The sequence below is a fragment of the Nothoprocta perdicaria genome, unplaced genomic scaffold (assembly GCF_003342845.1).
Source record: "Nothoprocta perdicaria isolate Ctin4 unplaced genomic scaffold, notPer1 scaffold_263, whole genome shotgun sequence".
Classification (NCBI taxonomy): domain Eukaryota; kingdom Metazoa; phylum Chordata; class Aves; order Tinamiformes; family Tinamidae; genus Nothoprocta; species Nothoprocta perdicaria.
In genome coordinates, this window is record NW_020455492.1 from 80,465 (window position 1) to 93,074 (window position 12,610).

At 46.7% G+C, this 12,610-nt stretch overlaps 1 protein-coding gene across 1 annotated transcript in view; it reads right to left on the bottom strand.

The window, feature by feature from the left end:
* EXT1 (exostosin glycosyltransferase 1) overlaps nucleotides 1-12,610 on the bottom strand; it is a gene marked incomplete at its 5' end in the record, with an annotated part of 150,725 nt that overhangs the window by 13,382 nt on the left and 124,733 nt on the right. The window contains 3 exons of the mRNA XM_026040738.1: nucleotides 4,856-4,975; nucleotides 8,643-8,750; nucleotides 11,038-11,131. Coding sequence (XP_025896523.1) covers nucleotides 4,856-4,975; nucleotides 8,643-8,750; nucleotides 11,038-11,131 — 322 coding nt within the window. The remainder of the gene's footprint in view (nucleotides 1-4,855; nucleotides 4,976-8,642; nucleotides 8,751-11,037; nucleotides 11,132-12,610) is intronic.

The following is a 12,610-nucleotide window of genomic DNA, read 5'->3' on the forward strand; positions in this document are numbered from 1 at the left end:
ATCACTGATTCCATGTCTTAGTTCCTGTTGGATGAAATACAAAAAAAGACCTTTTGGCAACAATGATCTATGTATCTATGTTCGTAGAGGGCCACAAACATGGATTCATAGGTTTTTAAGACCAGAATAGATTCTCAGGTCATCTATTTTGTCATCTGGAATCCCACAAGCCACAAAAAAAAGAAAAAAAAAACAAAAGAGCTGCACACTGATGTGTATTTATGAAACTAGTTACAGTTACTTCAGATCAGCTGTCATTATGTATACGTTTGTACATCAGTGGGAGCTTTTTTTAAACTTGAAAAGGCCTAACAAAATTCAAGGGCAGAAAGCTAAAACTGGACAAACAGCCTGCAATCAGAGGCAGCTTTCTAAGTGTGAAGGTGATGGAAACAACACCAGTTAATCCAGAGGCCAGGTCCCAGTGCTTGGTTCCCTCAAGCATCGTTTAAGGGCTGGGTTTTCAGAGAGCTGCATTTGCCTGGGGAGCCGAGGAAAAGCAAAGCTCTCCACAGCAGTGGATCGCAGAGCATCCTTGTGGATCAGTTTTCCTTGGGAAGCTCTGGGGAATTGCACTGCCCCTGTCACTTAGAGCCCTTCACGCTGGAGGCAGAAGTCTTGAGGCTAGGAAGGATCTTCCTCCCACCAGTGAGCCTGTGATACCCGTGGGTGGGTATGAGCACCCTGGGTTCTCCTCATGTTTTCAGTCTAAACATGAATGTATCAGGGTGAAACTTGATAACTTTGAAGTCAGATTAGATCTGATCTCTAGCTCATTCTGCCCTTAAAAACTGCAGAACTACAGAAGGAATATGCCCTCACAGTAGGAAAACCAAAAGCCAGCAAAAAGTCCCCAAATAGCAAAACTCAGACAAGGGCAGCTGCTGGAGTCCAAGCCAGCCTGGAAGAGCTACAARCAGCTGAGGTCAAGGACATTCGGTCAATACATTACAGGAATAAATGTTGTCACAACCACTGGTTTTCCTGATATTTCTGACTGTTGTGAGAAAAATGTATTAAAATACAAGATACCATGTGCTAGTGAATCCAGAACTAGTGGCCATGTGTAGCTGCGAACATGGGGGAAAYGGGAAGTGCTTTCATGTTTCTGTTAATTTAAGCCTGCAGCCATAAACCATAGCTAAGATGCAGTCATTTTCTCGCCTTTCTAACCCTTATATAATGTTAGATTAATAACAGTTGTGGCTGCATTTCCATCACTGATAAGAGCATATCTGACTACTTCTGTTTGGAAAGTTAAGTGTGTCGCTTGTCACATCTCCTGTATGGTAGCAGTAGAGAAGAAAAAAGAGGAAGAGCAAAGAAAGAGAAAGACAAAGAGAAAGAGAAGGAGAAGGAGGAAGAAAGAGAAAAAAAAAGAGAGAGAAGGAGAAGGAGAAGGAGAAGGAGAAGGAGAAGGAGAAGGAGAAGGAGAAGGAGAAGGAGAAGGAGAAGGAGAAGGAGAAGGAGAAGGAGAANAGGAGAAGGAGAAGGAGAAGGAGAAGGAGAAGGAGAAGGAGAAGGAGAAGGAGAAGGAGAAGGAGAAGGAGAAGGAGAAGGAGAAGGAGAAGGAGGAGAGAAAAAAAGAAAGGGAGAGAAAGAGAGGGAGAAGGAGCGAGAAAGAAAGAAAAAGGAAGAGAGAGAGAACAGATGACTGTTGTTCTTCTATCTGCAAGTTATGTCCCTAAATAAAGACAGAACCTAGAAAGTCCATATTTTCGAGTGTTTATCACACAGCCTAAATATTACAGCTCTTTCCTCCTGTTTTCTCAGCACTGGGGCACAGTCAGAGAGGGAGAGGCCTGCGAATTTACACGGTCAGGAGGTTTTCACAGGCGCAGGGCTCTGCACGGCGCTGGGAGCCCACAAGGCTGCAGGGGCAACACGTGGCTGCGGCTCAGCGGGGCCCGGGGCAGCCCCGACGCCCCGCGACGAGGCGGCCGTGGCTGCACGGCAGGCACACAAACCTCCCCCGGCGCCCACGCACCCGGCTGGGGAGCTGACCCACGCAGCAAGTCACCGTTAGCCAACGGCACATTAATTTATTGTGCTCCTGGGCAACGTAAGAAATCTAGCTGTCCATAATGACAGAGGGGAGGAAAGACAGGCTGGAAGAGAGAGAGCAGGGAAGGATAAAAAAGATGACACGGAGGACTAATCAATTCAAATTGCAAGTGTGTAACATTACACATGCTGCAGAGGCAGACAGCAGCTCTACAGCATCTCCACCGATGAGGCAACAGGGAAGTTTAATGACAGAAAGCAGAGAAAGAAGGGGTTAGGAGCTCTGACTGCATCTCCCTTTCTTTTTGAAATTCATCAATGACATAACCTCCTCACATGTTACGTTTGCCTTTAAAAAGTCCATAAGAAGCAGCCCTAATCATTGCTMCTTCCCAGTACGCTCCAGTGAGGCACCAAGCATCTCTTGCCGTCCTTCGTACTTTCCTTCTGCACTCCTCTTTCCGAGGTGAAGACTGAGCATCCTGCACAGGGATTTAGGCAACTTTGGGTTGTTTTTACCACAGACCCAAATGGAAAACGGAGAGTATGTTGGGGTGTGTGTCGGGAAGCTGTTTTCTGCAGCCCAGTGCTCTCTGGATCCCACTTGCCAGCCTGTGGCCTAACCAAAAGGCCCTAAACCAAAGCCCACGTCCCAGGCAGTTCCTCAGACCAACCAGACAGGGCTCCTGGTCAAAAGTTCCCATCCTTCCATTCAGGCAACGAGCTGCTCAGACTAGGCCCCTGAATGCCCTGGAAAAGGATTTTATCTTCTGACTTGATGCTATAACAGGTATTCAAGATAAAAGTGAGGGGAGAGACATGAAATCTTCACAGCAACYTGAGCTGGTGAAGGATTTTTCTGTACTAACACCCTCATAGCTGGACAAGTCACAGCGCTGCAGTCAGAAGACAGCTTGATGTCTTGATTCTGATGATATTTTGCACTGTGAGGACACGGTGATACTACAGTGTTACAACAGAATATGGATAAAATTCACCAGAAAAATAGTCCTGCTGGGAATTTACTTTTAAGGAGGATATGCTGCTAACAGGCTTCTGACATCAAAAACCTCTCAACTCAACTCAACATCAAAAAACTCTCAACTGTTTTATTTAATTCTTAAGAAAAGTGACTCGAGTGAGTCGAAATGTCAAATAAATAACTGTTTATATGAACAGATTCCCTCTTAATCATCTGACCAATATTGAGAGCCTTGAGTTAAGAAAAAAAGAAAACCCTCAAAACAAAACCACCCCCACAAACGAACAAAAGCCCAGAACACAACTCCAGTAACAAGCCTGCATTCCTTGGTTGGTTTCATGAAAACTTCCATGACATTTAGGATATTTTGTTTTCTCATCAACTTTTCCTCTCCTAGTGGAAACTGCAGCTTCCTCATTGCTTAGCTGGTTTAAGCTTTATTTCAGGTTTTGCTGCCCTGTYCCCTTACTGTTGATGGCCACATGGGCCACCAGAGCCCAGTGAAGATGAGCCCACTTGTGCTGGAGCTCAGTGTGACACCAGGCCTTGGGAATGGCAGGTAACATCCACACGGATGGCCYCAGGACAGCAAGGAGCTGGGCTGTCCTCTTCTTTTTGCCTTCCCTAATGATAAGGGGGAAGGGATGCCCATGGTGTGAGGCACTGGGCACTTCTCCAAGGGCACTTCTACAGGAATAAAACAGACCTGCGGAGGGCAAGCCCTGGTCCAGGCTCTCCAGATCAGTTAGTCTGATTCTGCCACGGTTGGAGCTCTGATAATCAGTGCTGCCTCCTCAGTGCTCACGGAGAGCCTGAGGATACAGAGCAGTTCCCAACAGGCCAGAGGGATGGGGCCATCCTCCTTGCAGAGGGGTGGGCAGCACTGCACGAGGCGAGGACCACGATGGCAGCAGCTTTGAAAACGCTCTCTGGCTGCTGCTTTTCCTCACTAGCACAGACAAAACCTGAAGGACTATGTGGGAGCAGCTGGAGGTAGAGCAGCCATGGGCAAGCTGCACTGCAGGCCAGCACGGGGGCTGCAGCTCCCATTTGCAGCTCTCAGGGCAAAGCAGGCACAGCAGGCGACACGGCGCTTTGCAACTGTGCACAAAGGCAGATGCAATTGCAGAAGCATTAGCATAAGACGAATACATTTGCACCTACAAAGTGAGGCACTTACGATGGTAAAAGTGTGTCAAAAATTCATGTGCAAAATTGCAGAACAATTAGAAGAGAAACCTGCTTTTGAAATTGTAGCCTGGGCCCTACTTCTAAAGAGTCTTTCATCTCTCCTCTGTCACTGAATTCAGAAAAGATTCTCTCCACATTTGAGATCATCTGTCTCACTGCTGAACAGAAGCCTAATTATGATTAATTCTTAATATTTCATAGGGATGATCGGGACTTTCCCTTACCCTATATGTAAAGACAGCACTAGTGATTTACCAGTTCCTCTTTTGCTTTGGCCAGACCAATAGCCCCATCAAAGGGCATCAAAATGCTAAGGAACGGTAGAAAAGGAGGTTTAAAGTAATATTTTTCCCCAAATAAATTCTAGAAAGGTTTCTTACAGAATACTATTCATTACCACTGACAAGAATAGTGATTCATAACCCATAAAGCCTTGTGAAGGCAAGATCACACATGACAACTTTTCCACATGTCAGATAGCTCCCATTTTTCACCAGGTCCATCTTCTAACATGGATTCCAATAATGAGAAAAGTATTTCTTTAGGAGAGAAAAGCTATCAAGATGTCACTTATTTTTTTTCCAGCGCCCAATCCCTCATCATGAAAGCCAAGGTCTGACCCTGGCTGAGTGCAGGATGGGCTGGACAGATCAGGAAACCCAGGTAACTTTTACTCACCTCTAGTGTAGTCAATACAATCTTCTCAACTGAAGAAAAATAAGCCTCCCACAAGAACTGTGTCTGCTGTCTAAGTGCTAGGATTTTATCCTGATGGATAGACCTGATTGTAGAAGGAATCTGCAACACAAGATGCAATATAGTCATTAGCTCCAGAAAACACTGCAACCTCATCAACCAAATTAATACCAAGCCGCATGGATTGAGCTCCTCAGCATTCCCMTCCGCCAGCAGGAAAAGCCCTGACGGGAAGGGAATTACACACCATCTTTTAGGATCTCTGGTACCAGCCAACCACAGAATATAAGGAAATTTTTCTTTTCTTTTAGGTTTTAGTTGTTTCTATGGCAGCAAAAGCTGCCTCTCCCTTGCTCCTCTCCCACAGGCGGTGACAGGGCACAGCAAGGAGCTCCTCAATAAACCCCTCACGCACAGAGCTTTTCATGGACCAGCAGTTTAACAAACCRGTACCTGCAGGACTTGAGAGACCAACAATAATCTCCACTCTCTAAGTATATTACAGGGATGTGGGATTGCATTTACCACAGCATGGCACATTAAGTGCCCCRAGGTGAACACAGCAACATCCGAAGCACAGCTCCATTTTTGGGGAGCCTGCGGATCTAACCGCATTTTACTAATTACTGTGAGTGGCAGGAACGGTGCCTCCCACCACACCTGCTATTCCCAAGGGAGARCAAGGCTCCTTTCTCCCTCTCTCCATTAAAGCAACTCTCTAATTCTGGAGTCAGTTGYCTTGCCAGTGAAAACCAAGTAGCCCCATGCAACACTGGCTGACTGAAAACCTCGCTGTGTAAGGCCCACTGACAACACCAGAAAGGCATCTGGGCAATTTCTCCCATTTATGTTCATTTATTCTAGGAATGAGGAGCTGTGTTTTTGCACCTCCTTTTTGGGGATTTCAAATGAGGCCACCTCGTTCTCAGGCACTCATTTCTCGCCAATCTTACACCTCACTTGCTAGCTGTGAAATCAAAGCCCTTTCCTGTGTTGCTTTCTGCTTAATCCTCCTCACTGCACAGCTTACCTGCAACCCCRCACTTCCCCCTTAGCCTCAGCTCAACTCACTTGGCTTATTCCTGAATGTTCAGGGTGAGAGCCTGCAATGATTGCTATTTGCTTCCCTATGCTCTGGAATGAATTGGTTTCAGAGGAAATATTCCCCGAGGAAAAATTAAAAATTTAATAATTTGCATGCAGTGCATTTCCTTAGGAATCAGTGCATTCTTTACAACGTTGTTTGCCTGCTGGTCCGGACGGAGCTTCTGGCAGGACCTCAGCTCCACGGAGCCCTGCRGCATCGGATGTGATAATCCCCATTCCCTAAGACCTTAATCTAATATGCTCATTAACTCCCTTACAGAATTTGAGCTTATGGGACAGGAAGGGCTACTGCAAGGTGCAACAGGAGAAAACGGTCAAAGGGAGAATCATTTCCTGGCTGCAGCCCCTTGCTGCAGYGTCGGTATGCAAAATATTCACTGCAAAGCAAGTATGAAAAGCTGAGGTTAAAACAAGCACTGCTGCGTGTATTTCTACCAATTACCTCAATATTCCAGGTTAGAATATAATTGTATCAAATTTTATCTTTTGGGGTGAGTATTCTTTCTTTTCATCATTTTAGAACAAGGGTCCAGTAAGTGCAGGGATGCTGAACATTACCTGTACTTGCTGTACATGGACATTCATAAATCACATGTACCTGTGATCATTATCACAAGCAAACACACAACCAAAAGCACTTCACAGTGGCAGTGTGATATTTTTCCCCCAGAATTAGACATTTCACGTCACAATATGTAACCTCACACATATGTTCGTACATGTGTATGAGCAGCATAGAAAACCAGGACTCCTTCCCAGCTACATTTCTGAAGCACAAAGGCTGCTCTGACCACAAGGGCTCCTGCAAGAAGTTCTCACTGCACAGACTACAGTGTGTGCCAAGGTGAAAAAAAAAAGCCTCAGAGCTCCCGTTTTAACTGCATTTGCCTATTAGTTATTAATCTGCTTGTCCAGAAAGACAGGTGGGGAAAATGATGTATTAATACTAATCTGGCAGGATTACACTGGAATTATTAGAGCTGGATGACGTCTTAATAAAAGGTCATTTCAATAATAAGGAGGGGGAGGGAGGAAAAAATCCTGCAACGCAAATAAATGCAGAGAGGCTGGATTAAGCTTTCCTGGTGCAATGATGAGGGGAATATGCAAATAAAAACATCTGAGCTGCTCTAAAACAGGAAATGAAAAACTGTAACATAACAAAAACATTTCCCAGAGCAGACATTCAGGCCCGCTGCCAGCTCTTTAAAAACACTGTTAATAATGGTGCAGTAGCTGTTCAATATGGAAGCAGCTGGGAAGGGAACGAATGGCGTGTTACAGGAAAGCATGAAGATCAGCAAATTATTATTATTTGAAGAGCGAAATAATTTTGCTCACAAAAAAAATGCTGTCCACAGAAGCAAAAAAATCAAATGTCTCTTTTATATTTGCAGCTTGTTACTCATTAGTGACTATAGGTAGCACTTCAGCAGGATTGCTGGGCCAGCAAGACAAATATTTACGTCTTTAGACAAGTAAATAGGCATCTAATGAGATTTTCAAAGGCACTTCATTTTTGGGGAGCCAGGACATCTGCACCTCGAGGACTTCTCTCCATAGCTGACAATAGCTTTGGGAATGAGCTGAACTCCACAAAAACCCAAACCCTCTTCTCAGGGAGTAAGGAGGCCATCCACGTGCAGCAGCTATGGCATCCACAACCCCCCACCCTAACTTAGCTCAGTCTGCAAAATCCACTTTTTGTAACAAAAAAAAAAAGTCTGAAACGTCCTGTCTTTTACCTACTAATATCAACATGCTCTCAAGAGGACAGGAAGAGCTTCCATGTAACCAAGGTGGAATTTTATGTTTGGGATCACACAGATCCTAGATCTTTTTTTGGATCTGGGCTTAACGTTGCATGACAGCCTTCCAACAAATGCTGCTCTGGGGAAAGCAATATTTCAATAATTTTTCCTGACTTCAATTTCTCTACATGCTTTAAGGAGACATAGTTAGACTATAAAAATTGTTGGGGAAAAAGATAAAGTCTAGAGAAGTTAGCAACAAAAGCAGATGCTGCAGGAAACACAACATTTCCAGTTTCTCAGCTCACTTTTGTTCCACAGTCTCAACGAGATTAACAATTAAGTGATATGAACATTACTTCAGAAAAAAAATGTTACATGATTCAGATAACATAAAAGCGACTGGTACTGTTTCTCATAGAAATGTTAGGTATTAACCTATTCCTATTCCTCTTAAGGAAATATCTGCTTTCCTGAGGAGTCCTTGTGGGACCTGCCAGGCAGCACTGGTAATGTCCCCCAAGAATAAGGTATTTGTGAAGCATGAGAACAGAGAGGGACTTCAAGTATTTTGTGTCTTAYGATAGCATCTGCTTCCAGACCACCTTGTCTCAGAGAGGCATCCAGCTGCTCCAGACACTGAAGGAAATTTTGTGCTCTTAACATAAATAAATAAATAAATAGGTCTCTTCCATTTAGGAATGTGGCCGAGACCTTGAGGTCAAGCAGTGAATGATGTCACGTTAAATGAGCTCACACCCCGTGTGACACAGACAGCCCTTTCAGGATAACTTTTTTTTTCCTTTTTTATTTATTACAGCCCTGACCTTTTGGATTCATCCTCCCCATCCACTCGGGCGGGCGGCAGCAGCAAGCGGCGAGTCCGCTGCTGGCCGCAGCCCTTCTCTTACCTGCAGTAACAACCTCTCATCCCCAATGACGGCGGCCTGGTTCCAGTCGATCACCTCRGAGAAGGGCAGCTCCCAGCCGTTGCTGAGCATCACGGGGACGCAGGCGGCCTGCACACAGAGCCGGGTTAGAGGAGGCCSAGCCGGGTTAGAGGCCGGGCCGGGTTAGAGGCCAGGCCRGGCGTGCAGCCCAGCGCTGCTGCCCACACCGAGGTCCACGCCAGGGCAATTCCTGTCACTTTCTGGAGCACTTCTGACCCAGCTCTCACGGAAAGCAATCACAAAGAAAGACCACGTGGCAAAGGACACCAGGGGCTGGAGTCAACAGCAGGGCAGGGCAGGTTTTTAGGGCTTTCCTTTCTGTGCTTGCTCTTATTCACCGCCAAGGTAGGTTTTGCAGGCAACCAAAAGCCTGTGCTTATGCTGATGGACTCGGATAGAACCGGTGAAGTTCTATAAATATAACATTGGAGGATTTAATAAAAAATGATGGCCTTTCTCGCTGCTTTGTGAACCATTCAGCAGGGAGCTAATTCCCTCAATTTTACAATATGCTGTAAGACAACGCTATAGCAAATGTATGTCAGACTTAATTCTAGAGCATTTTTTTCTTCTGCAAGGCAAGTGAGAAGTTCCTAACCCATTTGATAGCACTTCTCCAATTGGAAGTAACTGTAAAACTTGCCTGTCATCATTGGAAATGTGTCTACAAAAAATAATTGCTTTCTGTTAAACACACAAAAAGCATGTACTTTTAGCACGCTYTTCCCAACCGCACAATTCATCTAATTTATCTCCTCTTCTACACGCTGTGCAAGTTCCTCTGCACAGAGGGCAAGCTAGTGAACGTTCACTAAATAGTTTGCTATTTCTGTGATTGCTCCCATATCTGGTCAGCTGGATCTAAACACAGGATCCAGACTGAGAGTCTGTTGAAGACAGACTCTGCTCCATTACCAGAAGACTAGTATCAAGCCTGTGCTCTGGTTCAATTTCTTTTGGGCCAAACCAAGCCTAAGTGCCCTGAGTCTCATCCACACTGGGGTCCAAAGGATGGAATAAAGAGGAACTTTTGGACTGCTGTGCAGGCCTTGGTAACGTGTATTGCACGCAGGATCTTACACTASTCAGGCCTCTGTATGAAAGCAGTGCCTTTAATGTGTAAAGAACTGTGATTTCTGTAAAGAAATTACATTAGTGCATGAAAAGCCAACGAGAAAACATTCAGCAACGTCGTTCCATGTTTAAAAGATTCTGCTAACGTGAATTATGACTCTCAGCACATCCAAGCAGAGAGAGAAATCTGGAATTCATCCTAATCGGTGCAGACTGCTGCTAGTCTTATAGGGTCACCCAGCACCCCTGCATTTTGCCACCACCATTAGGAAGCCCTCCAAGTTCTGCACAGTGATGCACCCACCACTGCTTTCTTCTCCTGAGGCCATGTACCTGATGGAAACTGTGTGACCCGCACTGATCGTGGGCCCAGMCAAGAAAAGAGGAGATCAGCGAGTGCTTTCTAGAGGATCTCAAGTTACTCATCATCCCCATGAACTCTGTCCTACTGCTTCCTCCGAAGGCGCTGGAGAAGACATTGCACTTCGCAGGCCATTAATCTTCTCCTGCGCAGGACAGTCCAGAATTTGGATCTCCACTATGATAGTAGGGGTGGGATTCAGTGGCCCAACACAAGCACCTGGTGCCATTTGGGATTTTCTAGGGAACATCTCCGCTGGTGGCAGTCAGTGGAGACTGGTGGCAGAGACCTGCCCCGCACGCTGCCAAGCTTCACTCCATGGGCACTCAGRAGCCGCTTTGCTCTGACCTCTCCTGCTGCCCAAAAGCAACAAAGGGAGAGCCACCAACTGAAATAGCTTTAAATTGTGAAGGAGATCCTGTGTGCTGCCCTTGAATACAGCTCCAGAACACCACAAGCCACCCAAGACCACCCYACATCAACCTCCTGCTTCATGCCATGCTTGAAGTTGGGGTGCTGAAGCCCCAGGCCGCTCTGCACCGTCAGCGTGCAGCATCACACGGCGGGCAGTGCACAGGCAGATCCAGTTTGGCTTTGTGAAAACAAAAAGCCATTTTTAGTGCCATGGGGTTTCCTTGGAGGGGTCGGCGCCTCCCATGGGAGGCCTTCCAACTTGACAACACAGTGCTGGGGCCCAGGCCAGCCTCAAGGCCCTGSGGGAAGCAGGAAACCCTCTTCCTGGAGGTACCACAATTTGGCATCCGGAGGAGCTGAGCCCCTCCTGGGAAAAAGCTGCCAATTGCTCCACACACATGAACAGGGGCCTGCGCAAAGTGGATTAGGGCCGGGGAGGGAAATGAAGCTCCCTTCCCTCCTGCCCCCTCTCAGCGCCCGCTGCGGAGCCGCAGACCCGCCTCTTACCTGCAAGGCTTCCAGAAACCTGAAGGAGCCCAGCCGGCGGCCACGGGGAACCAGACAGAAAGTGGCATTGTGCAGCATTTCACGGTAATCATACCTAACAAGGACAGGGGAGAAAAGGGAAGGTTCAGTTAGCGGGGAGCCCTGGGGYAACCGCGCGGGAAAACGCCAGCAGCCGCGAGGCACATCTGGGTGAAATCAGCTCCGACGAGGCCGCTCGGCACCAGGCTAAGGAGCTGCGTGTGCACGGGCACACGCGGGGCTGCCCTTTCTCCTGCTCCTTTTTGTTCATCCTGAGGAGCAACCGGTGTGGGGAAAAAACAGCTGTAGAAAGCAGCCACAAGACGGAATGAAAATAGTGATTTTGCCTGAGTGATAATCACTCTTTTCTGTATAAGTAGGTGAGCGCGAGCGCACGACAATAAACTTACATTAAATCTTTTTATATCCCAAGTGCTGTCAAGGGTAATTCTGTGAAGCCGCCTGCTATTCAGATTTAGGCAACTGCACAACTGTGCTCATTCCTGCCCCAGAGGTTTGTAAAGAGCACACAAACACTCCAACCTCGCCACGCAAAGCTCTGCTTATCAAGCAGGCATTAAGGAAGGGGGTGGAGGTTCCCTGCATCTCCCTCGGGATTGCGGCGAGAGGAACGGGGATAAACTGTTTTGGCAGCCAAACTTTGGCAATTAACCCGGCAGCGGCACCGACCCCTGCTCCTTGGAGCCCAACCTTCCCACCAGATGCTCCTGGGGTTTTGCTGGTGCCATCAGTCACTTCCAAAYCGTTCACCAAGAACACGCATCAAGCACCAACAGTTTCAAGGCAGTTAGTAGCTTATGAGCAGCTATTGTAGAGCGGGGGAACCTCTGGGCCTGCAAACGGCACCGACTCCCCCAGCCGGCGCCCCCAAGGACAAAAGCATCGAGATTAAATATCCCTCTTTGCTGAAGCTGCTTGGGCTCTGAAGACAGACGTTATTTTGACAGTAACTTGTGGCACTGAAATTTTCTAACACTAATAATCTTCCTTAATCATAGCTGGCAGGCCSGGTGAATTTCTCGTGTATGTGGGTACATGTATATACATGTATATGATTACGTTTTGTATATGACAAAGTCCAGAGCCACATTTATAATCTCTCACAGGCCAGACAGATGGGAGTAAGCCAATTTTCAATTATAAGCGCCGTCTTTAGGCAACGACATCTTGCAAAGGCCCATTTGCTTAAACAAGCGTGTATAGCTAATTTGCACAAGAAAAGGTCACTGTGAATGGATTAAGATTATCTCCACTGAGAGTAAAATGAAAACCCGCGTTGCATTAATTAAAACTACAAAACAGACTTCAAAGTAGGCTCCTTTAAAAATCAGCTCTCAACTCTGGCTAAATAAAATATATATATTCCATATGTGCAGCAGCCATTTCTTTCTCCCTATTGATGCACAAGGACGTCGTGGCTCCAGAGCCCACGGTGACCCGGCACGCGGCGGGAAAAGGTCCGGGAGCGGGAACATGGGAAAAGGAGGTCGCCGCTTGTAAAGCCGCCCTTCCTTCCCACACGGAGAGGTCTCAG